This window comes from Fringilla coelebs, assembly GCF_963513975.1.
Source record: "Fringilla coelebs genome assembly, chromosome: 1".
Lineage (NCBI taxonomy): Eukaryota > Metazoa > Chordata > Aves > Passeriformes > Fringillidae > Fringilla > Fringilla coelebs.
The window spans coordinates 12,363,224-12,381,129 of record NC_140028.1 but is presented as its reverse complement, the minus strand read 5'-3'; the positions used below and the strand labels follow the sequence as shown (position 1 = coordinate 12,381,129).

Here is a 17,906-nt window from a genome sequence, read left to right as displayed (position 1 = left end):
ACGATTTATTTTTTATACCCTGGAGTTCAGCCAACCATTTCAGGTTATTGCAACATCACACCGCTGCCCTGCAAATTGCTGATTGTCCAAGTCTGAAAACAGCATTTTGTTGAGGGAAGATGCATCTTGAGAAGGGTTAAAAGAAAAGTGTATTCAACTCCAACCTCTTCTTGGGAGCCCTTATTTCCTGGTTGTAAAGTTGTCAAAATTTTAGAAATTCCTGCTTCAGCCTTTTCATATTTGCCACTGTGAGATTTAATCAATTAAAAGATATTTCACAGTAGTCATTTTAACGGGGTAATGCAAATGAAGCAAGAAGTTCCTCATTCTGGATAAAAAATGTTCAGGAATGCACATAAACTGTAAAGTTGGAAAATAAGGTCATGGCATTTAACAACAATAAAATCAGTAGCTCTATCTAGCTATCCACCTTAGTTACAATAACATAAGCAAAAAAAGGTAGCTCTTACAGTGAACTTGCATTTCAAGAAATGCAAATATGCCAAGCTCTTCACCACAGCAAGGAGATTTAGAGTAAATAAAGGAGCAGGGAGCCACCCATTTCCAAAGTCTTGGCTGGAAATACAGAAATGTTCTGATAGCATCGGAGCCTTGAACAGATGCATCTGTTAGAATTCTGTAATTGCTTCAATTTCCAGCATTAACCACTCCAAACAGAAGAATCAAGAAAAATTACTCACAAATTGCATAATCTTGAAAGAAACTTTGCATGAGTATTTCATATAGAGAAGGCAATTTCTTGGGGTGGAAGGAGAATAAGCATGCAGTTTTGTTGGTCACCTAAGAAGATTTAATTATAGTCTGCAGCCAGAGAAACACCCACACTTACTCATTGCCATATCTTCCATGGACTGCTGCCCTCTGCTCTGCCTCAGGCACAGTGGCTACAGGATGACTTGGACAGGACAAAAAGTTCATGTTCTGCAGTGGGTAACACATACCTGTTGTGGCCAAAATAACCTTTCAGCTGCATCAAGCAGGATCCTCATGGGGTGAAGGGTTTTGTGTAGTTGGCACTAAAGGGAAATAAGAAATTCTACTCTAGTCTTAAAATCATCATTCCAGTATCTTCATTCGCAAAATTCTGCTTCGATCTGTTTCCTTGTCTACCATCCTTCTTTTTATTAGCCACTTCAGCTTGTTCTGCTCCTCGGTACAGTTCTGACTATGCACTTGCATTAGTCTGGCACTAATTTTCAGCAATTGTTGGTTCATGTATAATAATTTACACTTCTTAGTCCTCAGAAGGTTTGTGTTGGTTCCAGTGACTTGAAGGCTATGGCTCTTCTTGTGTTTGGTCTCTAGTATGAAATACCCAGAAGGGTTAAACACAGTTTAACTCAATCTGTGGAGATTGGACCATAAGGAAAAGGCATTTTTAGCAGGCACAGGGAATATTTATGAACTGAACATAGGAAATCAAGTGCAGATGTATTAAGTTCAGTCTCCAGTGGCTTAGAACTTGTTGACAGCTGTAATAACCCTTGTTCAAACTGGGGGAAAGCAGTTTCTGCTGTGAACATGTTTTTACAGATAGTTGTCTATGATTTTGGATGCTACTGCTGCACCAGAATTCATTTAATTGTTGAGGGAATAACCTCATTGTTGGATGAGACCCAGGTTATTACCAAGTAGAAAAATCTGACTTTGATCTCTTTAGCTCACAGGATCTTTACTTTAGCCTGAACTAACAGACCAGATGAATGAACTAAGCCCCACCTCTTAATGGCTTCCAATTTCACTTGGATTTATTCAAAAGTATCAAACTGGTTTAATCTCATTTTACTGAAAAGCATGGCATTTCTCCCCTCTTCTCCCCTCTTCAAAATCTACTCCATTTTACCGCTGGAAAGATCTCATCTCCTTTAGCTCTATATGAGTGTGATTGGTTTTGATTATTATTTCACCAACTCCTAAAGTCCTATCTGTGTTTCACAGATTCCTCACTGAAATATTGTTATGCTGCGATAGACAGACTTGTTTGATATTGTTGCACTGCAACAAGTACACAGCCCATGAAAAGTCACTCTTGGAGAAATGGGAGGACTACACGTTAGTGCCCTTGGGGAGTTCAAGGCTAAAAGAGGAAGCTCAAGTTAATCCTAGGCTGCATCAAAAGCAGAGTGGCCAGCATAACGAGGGAAGGGATTCTGCTCCTTTGCAGAGCTCTCTGCTCTGCTCTGGTGAGACCTCACCTGGAGTGTTGTGGGGAGCCCAACACAACACACACATGGATCCATTTGAATGAGGCCAGACGAGGGCCACAACATTGATCAGAGGAGATGCAGGATGCAGCACCTCTCGTATGAAGACAGGCCAGGAGTGATGAGGCTGTTCAGCTCGTTGAAAACTCGGTGGAGACCTGCCAGCACATCCCAGTCTGTAAAGGGCTACAACAGAGTCAGAGAGAGACCTTTCACAAGGGCATGGAGTGACAGGACAAGGAGGGATGGCTTCAAACTGAAAAGGAGTAGATTTAGATTAGATATTACTAAGAAATTCTTTACAGTGAGAGTAGTGAAGCACCAGAACAGGCTGCCCAGAGAAGCTCTGGATGCCTAATTCCCAAAAGTTCAAGGTTGGGCTGATGAGGCTTTGAGCAACCTGGTCTAGTGGAAGGTGTCGCTGTCCAGCCTTCCAATTTCGCTTCCAACCCAAACCGTTCCATGATGCTCTGATTTCTCCGAGGGGGTGTTGCTTTCTTCCGTGTTCCCCAAGCAGGAGGCACGTCCGTGCGGCCGCCCGCGGCCTACCAGCGCCCCTCGGCGGCCCCGCCCCTGATCGTCACCACGGCAACCCCGCCCCGCCCTTCGCGTCACATCGCCCGGCGGGTGCAAGCCCCGCCCTCCCGGCGCTCCGATTGGTCGCTGGCCATAGCGCCATCTCGGCATAGCGCCGCCGATTGGCCGGCGTCGCTGAGGCACGGGCGCGCGGTGCCCGCGGGGCGGCGGCGGCCGTTACTCATTAGCATGGTCGCGGGGCCGCCCCTCCTGCGGGCCGCCCTCGCCGTTCGCGCGTATTGCCCCTGGTTCCCTCCCACAGCTCCATTCCTGCCGCGAGGCGCCGCCGGGCGCCGGGACCGGGTTAAGGAGGGGGGCAGCGGCATCGCATCTTCTCTCCGTGAGGCGGCTGCGGGGTGCCCTGGTGCGGGCAGGTAGAGCAGAGCATCAGCCGCGCCCCCCTGGGCGTGCACCGTCCTCCCCCCGCCCCGCGCGGCGCCGCTGCCTCATCCCCGGGCGTGAGGGCTCGGCCGCATCGCCGCCGCCAGCGGAGGAGAGTCCTGGCACCGAGCGGGGCTGGGCACGGCGGAGGGGTAACCGGGGGGCGGTGAGACGAGCTCCAGCTCCTCCGGCATCGCGTGTCTGGGAGGGGATTCTTGAGAAGACGTTTTTTATATTGTTTTTTTTCCGGTTTCGGAACCTCTGTTCAGGCTCCTGTGGCAGCCTGGCGAGGTGGGTCTTGTTCATCTTGTAGGACTCCTTGTTTTTCCATTGAAATCTCCCCCCCACCTTCCAGCGAAAAGGAAATCGTCCCTTTTCTATAGATACATTTTATCATCTTTTTCACGAAACCCTATTTTCGATAGCATCCATCTGCGGCGAAGCTTTGGAGCAACAACCGAGATCAGTGACCCTCATGATGTGGACCTTTCTGGGTATAGCCTCCTTCATTTACGTGTATAAGAAGTGTGGAGACCTCATGACTTACGCTAATAAGGAGGTGCTGCTCTCCGTGCTGGTGTTTTTCTCGCTCGGCTTGGTGCTCTCGTACAGGTACCACTTCAGGGGGCCGCGGCAGCAGCAGAAGCAGAAGTCGCACCTGGGGGTGCTCTCTGATGTACTTTCAGCTTTGCCGCTGGTTGGCTTCTTCTGGGCCAAACCCACCCCGGCGTCTCAACAAGTTGAACAACCCAAATCCAGAAAGGTAAGTCGGATTCAGACACGGCACGTGAGGTGAAAGGTCCTGCTGCTCTTCCCTCTGGCCACTGACCCTCTGCCCTGGTGAGGGAAAAGAGCTAAGAAGGGGGTAGACAGGGTTTGCCTTTAGGTGCTGGATGTTTGATTTGTCATACTTCGTGCCAGTTTTGGATGGCAAAAGAAAGAGTGAAACTTACTTAAGTGGTAGACATGGGGTTTTCTAGCATCAAAACAAATATATTTTAAGAAAGATTTGGAGTAAAAGCTTATCGTAGTAGCAGAAAAATATCTTCAGTTGCCAGTTGCTGTTGTAGAGATGAAGGACTGGAGAATCTCTCCTGTGAGGCGAGGCTGAGTGACTATCCAGCCGGGAGAGCAGAAAACTGTGTGTAAATACCTGAAGGGAGAGTGCAAAGAAAGCTGCGCCAAGGCTTCTTCTGTCAGTGCCTGTGACAGGATGAGAGGTGCTGAGCACAGACTGAAACAGAGGATGTTTGCTCTGAGCATTAGGAGGCACTGTTTACTGTCAGGGTGACTAAGCACTGCAACGTTCCCGGAGAGGTGGAAGTCTCCATCCTTGGAGGTATCCGAAACAGGGCCCAGGTCAGTCTGCTCTGACCCTGCTTGAACGGGGGCTTTGGACCCCATGATGCCCAGAAACCCTTTCCAACCTCTGCCATTCTGTAACTCTCTGATGAGCTTCCGAAAATTTACAGATAAAACACATTGCTGACCTATTGCTTGTACAATAGGTGTGGGACCTGCTCAGATAGTCAGTCTGTTCCCTTGAGCCCTGCATGAGCCTTGCTGTGGAACAAGTGAGAGCTGTGCCTGGAGCTTAGCTGGAGTCCTGCCGTCCAAGACTATGAACTGGCCATAGATATCCAGTACATATGTCCTCAGCCCTATTTGGCTGCTTTTCTGTGTATTTCTGGACAATTTCACATGACTTCTGACCCCTCACACAGAAATACATGAAACTGGTTTTGGCTGCAAGTCAAAAGTTTTTTATTTTTATGTTATTTTTCTCCTCAAGCCTGCCTTTACCAATTTCTTGTGTTACTTGAATTCAGACAGTTAGTTTAGCACTCTGCTGCTGTATTGTACATATAAACATGACACTAGGCCACTAAAAATTCTGGTGTCAGTGTGTTTCACTGATGCAATCATATTTTACCAATGTCAGCACTGCAGTGCTGAGGCATTTGTGAAAGACTGAATTGAACTCTCATCTACCAGCTGGAGAAATGATTTGCAGCTTTGCAATGGAGTTGCCCTTAAAATTATTTTTCACTTTGAAGTGTATGTGATTAGGTGCTGTTGGGGAGGTTCTGTAACAGAGCTTATTGAAGATACCAGTTTCTATATTAACTGATGTCCAGTCCAACATATGTCAATTCTTAGCATCTTTAAATGTAGATTAATGGTGATTTTGCTTATACTTTTAGATGTTACATGAGTTTTAATTTCAGGACTACTTCTTGAAAGCATTTTCCAGGCAGTTGCTTCTGCTGACACTTTTTCATCCTAATATTACCATAAGTTACTGTTTGGTTAGTTAGGTAGGTTCACTTAAGAGTATAATTTAAAAGGAGTGTGTTTTCCAGAGAAATACATTTTCCAGTAAATCTAATATCTTTTTCATTAATAAGTGCTAAGGCCACCATGCTAGAGTGGTTCACTGGCATGAAGGTATCAGTCTTACTTTATAGGACAAGAATATGGGACAGCCTTTTCTTACTGCCTTTTATAGCAGCTTTCAATCTCTGACAGTATTGTTTGTGCTTTGTCTTGGATGAGCAGGGCAGCTTTTAGCCAGGGTCTTGATTTGCAGCAGTGTTGGTTTTTCTTTTCTCTGCTTGTTGTACTTTTGCTGCCTTGTAGAGTATGACACATTCAATTTTGGACAAAACTAAACTCCAAGATGCCTTCCAGCTACCGATGCGCCCTCAGTACCCTAGCTCAAAGTAGAGCTGCTCCAAAGTCAGCCCTCTTGACAAGAGGGCTCATAACAAGAAGACGTCTTGTTATGGTAAATATCCATTGACACATGTAACTTTGTTGGCTTTGTTTTCTAAAGGGTAAAAGGGAAGTGAAGTTCTCAGATGTGTATCTGACAGAGACCACTCCAAATACAACATTGTCACCCCAATATGATCCAGAGATTATCATTGTGGGATCAGGTGTCCTTGGTTCTTCCTTGGCCACGGTGCTTTCAAGAGATGGAAGGAAGGTGACTGTGATAGAGAGGGATCTGAAAGAACCTGACAGGATAGTTGGAGAATTGCTGCAGCCTGGAGGATTCAATGCTCTTCGAGACTTGGGTCTTGAAGGTGGGTACATTTCAAAGTCAAAATAGATCTGTAACACAAGAGTTGCTACGCTCAACAATGTACTTAGTAAAAGCATGCTTACAGAAAAAATTTTAAAAAACATTATCTGCACTTAACATTTGAATTAAAATCACTTGTGTATTTCCAGTTTGCTATTTTGAAAATACTCTTCTTTCAACATGTGTATTTTGTTTAAGAAAATTGGGCCCTGTGTAAAGAAATGCCTTTAATAAATAATTAGGCTTGCTTTAAGACTTGTTTTAACTCATCTGTGGCTTTTATCTTGCAGATACAGTAGAAGGTATTGATTCACAAATAGTAAATGGTTACATAATTCATGATCTAGAGAGCAAATTGGAGGTTGAGATTCCTTATCCAACATCTGAAGATGGACGCGTGGCCAGCGGAAGATCTTTTCATCATGGCCAGTTTATCATGGGCCTCCGAAGGGCAGCTATGGCAGAGCCCAAGTGAGTCACTGTGAACAGCACAGTTGGGATCCAGAGATTCAGAAGCATTGTTCCCATCATTTCCATGAGATTTCTTAACCATTTCCCAGCCCAGAGGGCTGTGATGAACAAGACTGAGAGAACAGTAGCAGCTAGAGTTACTCGTTCTGCTCTCTGTAGACAAGTTTATAAGTTATGCACACATCATATATATATATATCACACTTTAGGACAACTTAATCTTTAAGGGAGTAAGGGCTTTAAATATTGGGCAAGATATTTGCCCCTCTGTGTGAGAGAACAGTTCACAGGTGAAGGGTTGGTTCTCTTCTTCTGATTCTTGGGTTTGGCATTTTACCAGAAGTGGTGACCTCTTCTTGGCGAGCAGTGCACAGAAATTCTTTAGACAAGGCATGAGTGGCAAATCTGGCACTATTTGCTAGATCACAGAATGGTTTGGGTTAGAAGGGATGATCTTTGAAGGTCAGCTAGCCCAACCCTCCTGCACTGGGCAGTAGCATGTAGCTTTTCCACTGATGTTATCAGTGATGATAGAAATCATGCATTTACATGTTGTTTTGCTTTCTTTTTTGGCAGTAAGAAGTAAGCCGAAGTAACTAAAAAGGAGGATTAAATGGAAGTAGTTCTTTCCAGTTAGTAATTTGTATGTTTCAGAATCTTGAAGACAATTTCTTTTCATAATTAAAAGAAAAAATTATTTTCTCTTAGCTGTTTCCTTTCTTCTATAAAGGAGATGAGAAGTAAACTTCTATTGAAATAGAATAGATTCTAGGTCCTGCTTTCTGTGTGTGGGTTTTTTGGGGTTTTTTTTTGTATTTTTTCCCCATAGAATATCATAATGCCATATGTCCCTTTACAAGGGACATATGGCATTATCATATTTTTACCTAACATCTTTATTCCAAGCTGGAAAATTGCTTTCTTCTTTCGTATTTTTTATATCATATGAATTACTAAAAGTGGCACTAAAGAGAGCAGGTCTGTAGAACAGTTAAAATTAGTGGTGACAGTGTTCACTAGCTCTGAAAGCTAAAGCCTTCTTGAGGCTTTAAGTTCAATGAAATTTGGGCATCCAAGTGCTCAACTTGTGGGAAAAACTCCAGTAGCTGTACACAGTCTTTGAAACAAAAACTTCAAAAATCACGTTTGTGACTTGAATGAAATTCTTTCCCATTTTCCACACACTCCTAAATGTTTGCTTTGTGGCTTGCTTGCCATTTAATTTGTGGCATAGAAAACTGCATGTTTATGTGCAGTGAAAGGTCAAGAACTCTTAATAGTGCTAGGAGATTTTGGGTTTTATTACAAAGCTTTTGAAGATATAGGGGATAATTATTACTGATTAGTATACCTCTTTATAAGCACTAGGCAATATGAATGTATTTCAGAGAAGTAAAGTTATTTTTGCTGCAGAAGGAGGTAGGGCATCATTGGTTTATAATAATAAATTAATTATATAGAATTATAAAGTCACTTATAGTGGATGAGAACAAAAAGTGAGCACTTAGTTTCTTTTATAGCTGTCATTTCAGTTACTTCAGAGCTGATTGGATCTGCATGATTCTGAATCCCTGGCATGCTGCTGCAGTGCCTCGGTGTTGAGGTTTCTGTTGAGTGCTCGCTCATAACCATTCATATTTTGATACAGCCAATGTGCCTGTTTCCTGTCAAATTAAGCCAGTCATGAGCTGCTCTGAAATGTCTGTGCTGGATGCCAGGGAAAATAAAACATTAATTGAGATGCTTGTATTCCTTTGAAGAGCCTAAAATAGCAAGCTGTTGTATTCTCACGTGCACCTTTAGCTCAGTTCTTAAAGTTGTGGAATTCCATCTGGATATGGAATATTTGCAAGAGATTCAAAGTGTCCTGTTTCGAGCCGCTAAGTCTGAAGTGCTGTGATCAGGTCTAACAGCTCAGAACAACAAAGAATATATGTTTAGAGAGATTTAATTCCTGAACTCAAAATAGCTCTGGTTGGGAGATAGAAGCAGGGGATACTCCACTCGAACGTGTTAGCAGAACTTTAAAAGCATAAATAGAAAAAAACTGGAACTCTCTCCCAAATTCCTGAGGTGACAAACTAGATATCTATGTCCTAAACAGCTTAGGTTAGTTTGGACTGCTCTGAGAATTATGTGCCTGACTTTTATCTAATGTTCATGTTAAGGGTTTAAGTACTGCTGATCCTGCTCTTAAATTCTCCTCAGAGTTAGTTCTCACCTGTGCTGTCAGCGATTCCTAGCTTGTAGCAGGGATGACTCAGGCAGCTCCCTGATTTCTGACCATTATTAGGTGTGAAACTACTCTCAGCCATCTCTCACAGGGCCTGGGGCACAGCTGGGGACTCAACTAAGTGACAGGATGTTTATGATAAACAGTATTGTCTTTAGAATATTCAGGTATCAAACCAAAGGTAGTGTCAAAGTGGAATTTATGACCAACATTTTTTGACATTTAATGTGGCTTCAGAAAGTGTTCAAGAACCGTTTTTTTGTTTGTTTGTTTGTTTTGTTTTGTTTTGTTTTTTCTTCAAAATTTATATCATGTTGGCAGAGACAACACTGTTGAAAATTTGATTTTCTCTCTATGTCTAGTTCCTGGAAATGTTGGCATCATTAATCCTCTTCTGTTTTAACCCCTCTGTTTCATTTCAGTGCAAAATTCATTGAAGGGACTGTGTTACAGTTACTTGAGGAAGATGACTGTGTTGTGGGTGTTCAGTACAAGGACAAAGAAACTGGAGACACTAAGGTAAGAGCTTTCTGTTACAATCTTTGTTAGACTGTTGAGAAAATTGAGGCTTGCTTTATATATATAATTTTTTAAAGCTTGTATTTCAGAGCACTGGTACAGAAATAATGTAGTTTTCAAGAAAGCCAAAGATTCAATAAAGGGAGATTATTTTCTAGTGCATACAGTCTGGGGAATATGGGAATTCTTGTTACAATTTCTTATGAAGCTTCTGCTTTCCATTTCTCTGGAGAATTAAGTTCATTATTTGTTTCATTTTTTTATATGTCTGGAGTTTAAAATCTTTTGAGAGTTCCTGGTGAAAGAACAATATATTAAGATTTGTGCTTCAGCTGTGTGTAGTGGTCTGCATTTCCACATATATTTCCACCATCTAGTGAGGGACTGAAAATGAAAAAGTTACTTTTTTGGTAGTGAAAGCTCTGTTTTGTCATTTCTTGGATGACAGAAAGAGAATTTTGGCATTTTAATGTTAAACTGCTGGCCAAATGCTCTGAAACTGTGTGAACTTAGGAGAGACCAGTTTAGGTGGAGCTCCTGTACTGAAGTTCTGGATATGCTGCCTGTTCTCCAGGAAAACCAAATTTGTGATCTTTTTTGTGGACTTTCAAGTTCCTTTGTTGCCTAAAGTTATGTAGATGGACTCTGATGGGAAAGATGGGAATATGCCTATGCTGTCCTCCCCTCCATACTAGATGGAGAAAGTTCCTGAGTAGCTGGAAGATCCTGCTCTGATCTCTAAGATCAGAGGTCTCTGACATCTTTCCATCTCTAAGTCATTTAAAGATGGGACTGGTGGCATAGAACCAAATAGGAGAGAGCCTTTTAAAAGTACTTGCCAAAGCTTAGGGGAGCAAGCTGGTTTTAGACTGTCCTCAGGCAAGTGCCATTTCAGCCACTTAACAGCAATGTGCTGCAGTGGAGCAGAGAAGTAACAACATCCTTGACCCCTCTTGAGGTGGGTGGAGGAGGAATGAGTTCCAAGTCTGTTCCTTCGTCTGCCTTAGCTGCCATGTAATATGAATGAAACTGTATTAGGAAATCACTCTAGGAGAGTAATCATGGGTAGGGGAAAGACAGGGAGTTTGGAGACAAGGAGGATTTTTTGCAGGGAGAAGGGTGTTTGTTGAGATTTATTTCCCAAATTCAATTGGCTTTATTATCCAGGAACATAGAAGGGTGTTTTTGTTTTATTTTGTTTGAGGGGTAGAAGGAGAACATGCATATTTTGGTTCGAGTTCTGTTTTTAAGCTTCACACACTTATGGATGTTATTGTTGTAATTTTAAGAGTGACTTATTTGATCACTGGGTGACCAGTGTTCTAGTCTGCATCTTTCCTGAAAGTCTGGATGTTGTTCTAAAGGCCTTAAGTTTCCTGTCTGTATGGTGAGGATAAACAAATTCACGTTTTTCACTGAATGCTGAATTTCTGTGGCTGGAAAGAGCTGTTTCATTTGCTGGCTTAGATCTCCTTTGATTTTAGAAATCTAGTATATAAGAAATTTCCATTAAACATTTCTATGTTTCCCTACCTGTGTGTTTTTACAGCTGATTAAAAACCCCAACTCAAGCCTGTTTACATTCCTTAGCTTGCTTTTATGAAGAAAAGAGGCTGTGTTTTGTATGTGTTTTTCTGTACTTTCCATCCTACATTCTCCACCACATTACCTCTGAGATTTTTATTCTCTTAAATGAGGTTCAAATTAGCCAGTATGCTAAAGGTCAACTTATAAATTTTTTCACAACTAGGCAAGTGAATAGACTCAAGGTTAATTGTGTTGACTGTGGAAGAACTGTAGCATGAGTGTTCTACTCATTAGACAGCAGGAAACTGATATGGACAGATGACTTCGGTCTAATTGCAGGAAAAATTAGAGCTTGCAGTCATCCAAGCTAGGAATCCATAGCAAAGAGGTGAATCCATAGTACAGGTAACTCTTCTCAGGAGGTCACTTCTATAAGCACAGACACATAAAACATTTTTTACCTACTCACATCTACTGTCATCTCATTTTGTCCAACTTCCTTCCCACAGCAAAAGATGTTAAGGTTTGTGTGGCCAAGTGGAGTCAGTCTTGAAGATTCTTGTGACTCCCCCCAACTCAGAATATTCTATGATTTTATGAATTCACTCCAATGCTGGTGGCAACTGCTCATAGAGGAACTCACTCACAGAGTGACTCACCCATACAATAGTAAAAGATTTCCTAGGAGTACTAATGAAACACAGTGTGCTTTTTTTGCCTTACTTATAAACTGAAAGCTTAAAAGGAAAAATATTTTTTACTGCTTATGCCAAGCATATGAAATCACTGAAAGTTAAGGACTAATGCTTATTGTAAATCTATTGTCATTTGAGTTCAATCGCTGAACATATTGACACTGAGAAAGCTGTAGATAGAAGGAAACACCTACCTTTAAATGGTTCCTAGTATAATAGTGTTGTTATATGACCATAAAAGTAAAAGGCATAAAAGTACATTTTAGTAACTGGAATTATTTGCTTATGTTTGAGAAGAATGTATATGTTAAACATGAGGAATTTGCACAGACCTTCAGGCTGAACCTGATCAGTTTAGTCAGATTTGTATTTTGTCCATATATATATATATATATATATATATATATATATATACATACTCTTTGTCTAGTTCCTAAGTAAATTTGGAACCACTCAGAGCTCCCTGTGTAGTCTTTAAAAGAAGAGCCCTTGTGCTTACAGCTTGTCAGTTTGTTGTACTTTGGTTTGGTTTTCTATAGCTGCTTATACGTAGTTCTTTAATTTGAATTTCTTTTTGGTCTTCTTTTTTCTTCTGAAGAGCATTGCAGCCTGAAGGGAGCAAATACTCTTCTTTGTTGCATTTTTTAATCCAAATTTCTACACAGTTCCCATAGCTGTGTTTTCTAAAAAAGCTGGAGTATATTGTTAGATCAGCTTGTGTAGCAAATTGATAAGTATAAATACAAGGAAGGCAAACCCCACAGTATTTCTGATACCTATGTCGGGAATTGCTTCTCATTGTTCTGTAGCAAAATTGACAGTGTCTTATCTTTATTTTTAATTTATACTGCAGGAACTTCATGCTCCACTTACAGTTGTAGCTGATGGACTTTTCTCCAAATTCAGGAAAAACTTGATATCCAGCAAAGTTACTGTTTCCTCCCATTTTGTTGGTTGCATTTTGAAGGTAACTTCAAGTATAATACTATATAAACCACTGTGTTGTTGCTGAAGGTGGGGTACCTTGTAACCCATATGAACACATTTGCCTTTAGGACCTACAAACTTCAAGAGAGAAGGTGGTGTCCTGGTTTTGGACTGGGAATCTGGGTTGGGAGCTGGGTGGTTGGAGAGTCCAGGTAGAAATCCTGTCTGGCTTTTTCACTCTGTGTCTGCTGCATTAACAGCAAAAATAATTAAGGGAGAATGAACAGAAGCTATCAGAATTTTCACTAGTCTGGGAACACTGACTCGTAGGAACTTCAGTACTTTTCGGGTCTCTAATCCAGTTAGCACTGCCCAAGTTTGTCTACTTTTGGAATTTCCTTTAAGACCTCATTAGATCTTCTTCAGTTGGTGTCTCCAAGTAGTTATATTTAGACTAGTGCATTTCTTTCCCTCCCACGACTTAATTTTGTTTTCTTTTCATAAAGAATCTTTCTGAAAACTACTACATTGATTATGTTACAGGTTTTTAATGGCATATATTAAATCTTGGTGAAGCATTCAATTGAAATGGATAAGTTAGTGATTCTAGTAAATATTAAAATGTATTGGCAAAAGAATTGTTGCTTCACTGAAATTCAGAACTTTCTTTTTGAAAACACTTCTTCATATAAGAGAATAACGCAAGCTTAATATGATAGAGGATTTTATTTTAAAGTGTTTTAGAAAGTTATTTTGTATGTCTGATGTTCAATACCCTTTCATTAATCAGTCTCAATCTTTCTCCCCCTTATTTTCTTTTTAAGGATGCATCACAGTTTAAAGCTAATTATGCTGAACTTGTTTTAGCTAAAACGAGTCCAGTGCTAATCTATAAGATTTCTTCAACTGAAACTCGGGTCCTTGTTGATATTCGAGGGGAAATGCCAAAAAATTTAAAAGAGTACATGATTGAGACCATTCATCCACAACTACCCGGTAAGTCTGGAAAGACTTTTCGAGAATTGTGACATTTAAATAAGTCAAAAAAAAAGAGACACATTTTATTGGATTGATAGAACTGTGTGGCTTTTTCCATTTGCAGAGTCACTATTTCAGGAGCCATTTACCCTTCTTTGGTTCCACACCACACAACACAGAAGTTTGTTCAGCTCACATCTGTGAGGTCAGCAGTTCAGGATTGTATAAAACTCTGGGGTCCCCAGCACAGGGAGGACATTGACTTGTTGGAATGAGTCCAGAAGAGGCCACCAAGCTGACCAGAGGGATGGAGGGCCTCTCCTATGAGGAGAGTCAGAGAGTGGGCTTTGTTCAGTCTGGAAAAGAGAAGGCTTTGGGGAGACCTAAGTGTGGCCTTCAGTACCTGAAGGGAATCTACAAGAAAGATGGGGTGGAGCTATTGACATGGGCACCAGTGACAGGACAAGGGGGAATGAGTTCAAATAGAGAGTCAGTTTAGATTAGATATTAGGAACAAATTATTCCAACCCACACCATTCAATGACTCTGTGATGTCTGAAAGAGATTAAAATGGATTGTGTACAAATTATTTGTGTCTTTCTCCAACTACTGTAACTAAAATATTTGGTTGTTGCAGATCATTTAAAGGAACCATTCTTAATAGCAGTTCAGAATGATCGTTTAAGGACTATGCCAGCCAGTTTCCTGCCTCCCTCAGCTGTAAACAAAAAAGGTGGGTATTATGAAATAAAAGGAAGAAAAAAGGCATTATAAGCATCTTCTGGGGCATAGGACTTTGTTGTCTTGGATGTATATTTGTTGTTCAATATAACTGTCTCACAGATCTTCTATAAAAAATAATATTTTGAAAATGTGTGCCTTGGGCAATATTTAACTGGAATGTTTAAATTGACACCAGATGTTAAATTAATGCCTGCTTTAGCTATAAGTTTAATTTACTCAATTGCTCAAGCTTTTACAAGTGTTGCCTTTCTGAGAAAATTTCTTTAATTTTTTTATCATTTTAACTTAAAAAGTGTGTTCTTTGATGCATGAACACGCATACCTATAGGGGAAAAAATAGTTTGACCTTGATTATCTTAAAGCTGTTTTAAGCCTTTAAATTAAAAGATATACTTTGTGGGTTTTGGTTTTTATTTTCTAGTTGTTAAACATCTTATTTTCTGGTAGGAATGAATTCTTAGTAAGTTTGATTTTTAATTTTTTTTTTTAATAAAGGATTTGGATTTAAAGATTCCATAAGGATTGTGCTGATCCTATTGTTTTTTCTCTTCTACCTAGGTGTTCTTCTTTTAGGAGATGCATATAATATAAGACACCCTCTAACAGGTGGGGGAATGAGTGTTATTTTAAATGATGTTAAAATATGGAGAAGTTTGCTTCAGGATATCCCAGACCTTTATGAAGATTCTGATATTCTTAAGGTGATCCTTTATTTCAGACTTATTTTAGACAGCTTCTGCTGCAGTTCAGTTGCACACTTCTAAGTTTTATGCAACTCAGGGACAAGTGAGTTATTGGTGAGGCACAGCCGTTTTCAAAGCTTTGGCTAGGATAATCAGATATCAGGCATTCACCAGTGGAGCTGTGGCCTTTAACTGCTGTGCTGTGTGGCAAGAGGCAGTTTCAAAACTTTGCACACTGACCTGCTGTGTTTTACTTAAGGAGACTGGTGTGCTGTGTCTAGTCAGGATGCTTTGCTAGGATAACCTGATATTCCCATTTTAATAGGGCATTTTTAACCAGATTGATCCCAAATGTGGTGGGTTTGAACCATTACACTTGTGTGAGTGGAACTTGGATAATAATGAGCTTATGTACCCAGTCTTTCAGGAGACATCTCAGCCTCCACTCTTGCCTGCTGCATTAATCCGAGTAGTAAATTAGAAGGGATCTTTCCTTCCCAGGATCTGCTCCATCAGTGTTCATGCAAGGTTTATTTTTTCTGTGATACTTATTCCCAAAATTCTGATGAGTAGATAATAAGATTTATTTATTTGTTTACTGTTTTTAACGGGGCTAGGCATTTTGTCTTGGCTAAATTACAGGTAGTATAATTGTAGACTACAAGTACATGATTCCAAAAGTGTATTTGAAAATTGAGAAGCACTTAGAGGAGCCCGGAATGCCAGGACAGTTGAGGACTTGGTAATCTTTTGAATGTTCCTTTGTATTTACTGACAGAAATATTTCTTTTTCTTATTTTTTTTCAGGCTAAAAGAACATTTTACTGGTCAAGAAAAAAATCTCATTCTTTTGTAGTGAATGTTCTTGCCCAGGCACTTTATGAGCTCTTTGCTGCCACAGATGGTAAATATATCTTAAAGTTAAGCTCTGATTAATTACAAGTTGGTAAATAAATATGACTGGGAAGGGGATGTCTGTGTCTCTGTGTGTGTGTAAATATATGTATGAACATTGTTATATATTGAAAATATATAAATCAAAGAATTTTAATGAGTTTTCTTGTGTTCTCTGCCTAGTTTCTTAGACAGAGTTTTATCAATGTGAAGATGAGTCTGGAGTTAGGACTAAATAACAAACCAAAGAAAAACTCTAAAGAAAACAATAGTCAGTTAATACAAAAATATGTAGATGTTCTGTAAGACTATACTTTGTATAAATAAAAGCAGCCTAAAATGCAGCTGAACTGAACAGAACAACAGCTACCAAAGTCCTGGATTTAATATCAGTATTGTTCATGCAGAAAAATGTTTCAGTATGTGTTGATTATATTTATTTTATTAATTTTAATTTATTTTGTAGATTCCTTACATCAGCTAAAGAAAGCCTGTTTCCATTACTTCAGACTTGGAGGAGAATGTGTTGCAGGTCCTGTTGGATTGCTCTCAGTGTAAGTTCACTGTGCTGGCAGTGGTTATTGTGAACCCCTGAGAGATCTGCTTTGCTCCCCATCAGGTTCTCAACACAGGGAGGATAGTCCACCTGAGCCTAGGTTTTAAGATTATACTGAAGGTTGGAGCTTAATTGGAAATTGTGTCTTTAAGTGCTGGGTTTTTTTTTTTTTTTCTTCTTTTTTTTTTTCCTGAATAAAAAGGGCTGCTAAAAAGCTGGTGGCCCCTAATGTAAGTGGCACAGGAATTTTAATAAGGTAGAGAGGTCCAGAGGAGCTGGTGGAGATGTTTTTTACTTGATAAACTGAGAGTAGTGTTGGGTGAGGCCTCCCATAAAAAGCTGTAAGGAACAGGGAAATCTCTAGTTAGGAAGATATTTGAGTGACCCCTCAGAAACTTTGAATGCACAGTAAACCCTACTATTCTGAACACAGGAGAATGTGTGCTTTTATATTTCTCTCCTTTTGGACTGAGAGCTAAAACTGAAAAGCCTGTTTAAAATATTCCTCTGGGGGAAGACAAAGAGTAAGAGGTAGTCAAAGAGTACTAGAAATGATGAGAAAGCAGCAGTGTACATTGGGTGTACTGTAGAAAGGAATGCAGAGTGTGGAGCAGCCCAAAGAGACCCAAGTTTGTATTTTTCAGTTGAGTTGCCAGGGCCAGATCTGCCTAAATCAGAAGGGGGTGTGTGATCTTGAATGGAGATCTGTATTTGAAAAATGGAAATTTTTCAGTTCTTTCTGAAGCTGTTTATTTACTAGTTGTATCTGTTTATTTTTAATGCAGGTTATCTCCCAAACCAATGGTACTGATTGGCCACTTCTTTGCTGTGGCCTTGTATGCTGTTTATTTTTGCTTTAAATCAGAGTCCTGGATCACCACGCCTCGAGCAATTTTCAGTAGTGGAGCTATCCTTTACCGGAGCTGTTCTATAATATTTCCACTTATTTACTCTGAAATGAAGTATTTAGTCTATTAAAATCCAGGGTAAAGTGACTGGAGGAAGAAAGCATGAAAATCATGATGCCTTCAAAATCTTTGGACATGTATTATTTAATATTGTATCATGTTCTCCTCAAAATGCAATTTCCTTGATAAGATTTTAACTTAATTTTGGTTTTGTGGTTATATGCCTATATATTATATGTAAATATTATTTTCTTTGCAATTTAAGTTCAAAACGGAGTTAGCTGTTTACAAGGACCATAATTAAGTGTTGACGTGGTAGGTAATTGCCAGTTTTGACAGAATTTCTTTCCTTGCTTTATGCATTGCTGAGTGCACCACTAATATTAATAAACTGAGAAGTGAAAATTGTAAACCATATGCTGCTATTATCCTTCATGCTTTTTTCTGTTCAGTAATTCCATAGACTTTATTACTGTGAAATAGGGTAACATTCTTGATTTG

General features: G+C 40.1%; 1 protein-coding gene across 1 annotated transcript; it reads left to right on the top strand.

Annotated features, from left to right (window-relative positions):
- Positions 1-3,657: 3,657 nt before the first annotated feature.
- SQLE (squalene epoxidase) lies at positions 3,658-17,492 on the top strand (the record flags this gene model as incomplete). Its single annotated transcript, XM_084202127.1, has 11 exons — positions 3,658-3,945; positions 6,019-6,271; positions 6,561-6,741; positions 9,397-9,493; positions 12,569-12,682; positions 13,467-13,638; positions 14,258-14,353; positions 14,923-15,065; positions 15,855-15,951; positions 16,408-16,495; positions 17,283-17,492. The coding sequence occupies 11 exons, from the start codon at positions 3,658-3,660 to the stop codon at positions 17,473-17,475; spliced, it is 1,722 nt and encodes a 573-aa protein (XP_084058253.1). The 3' UTR covers positions 17,476-17,492.
- Positions 17,493-17,906: the final 414 nt, after the last annotated feature.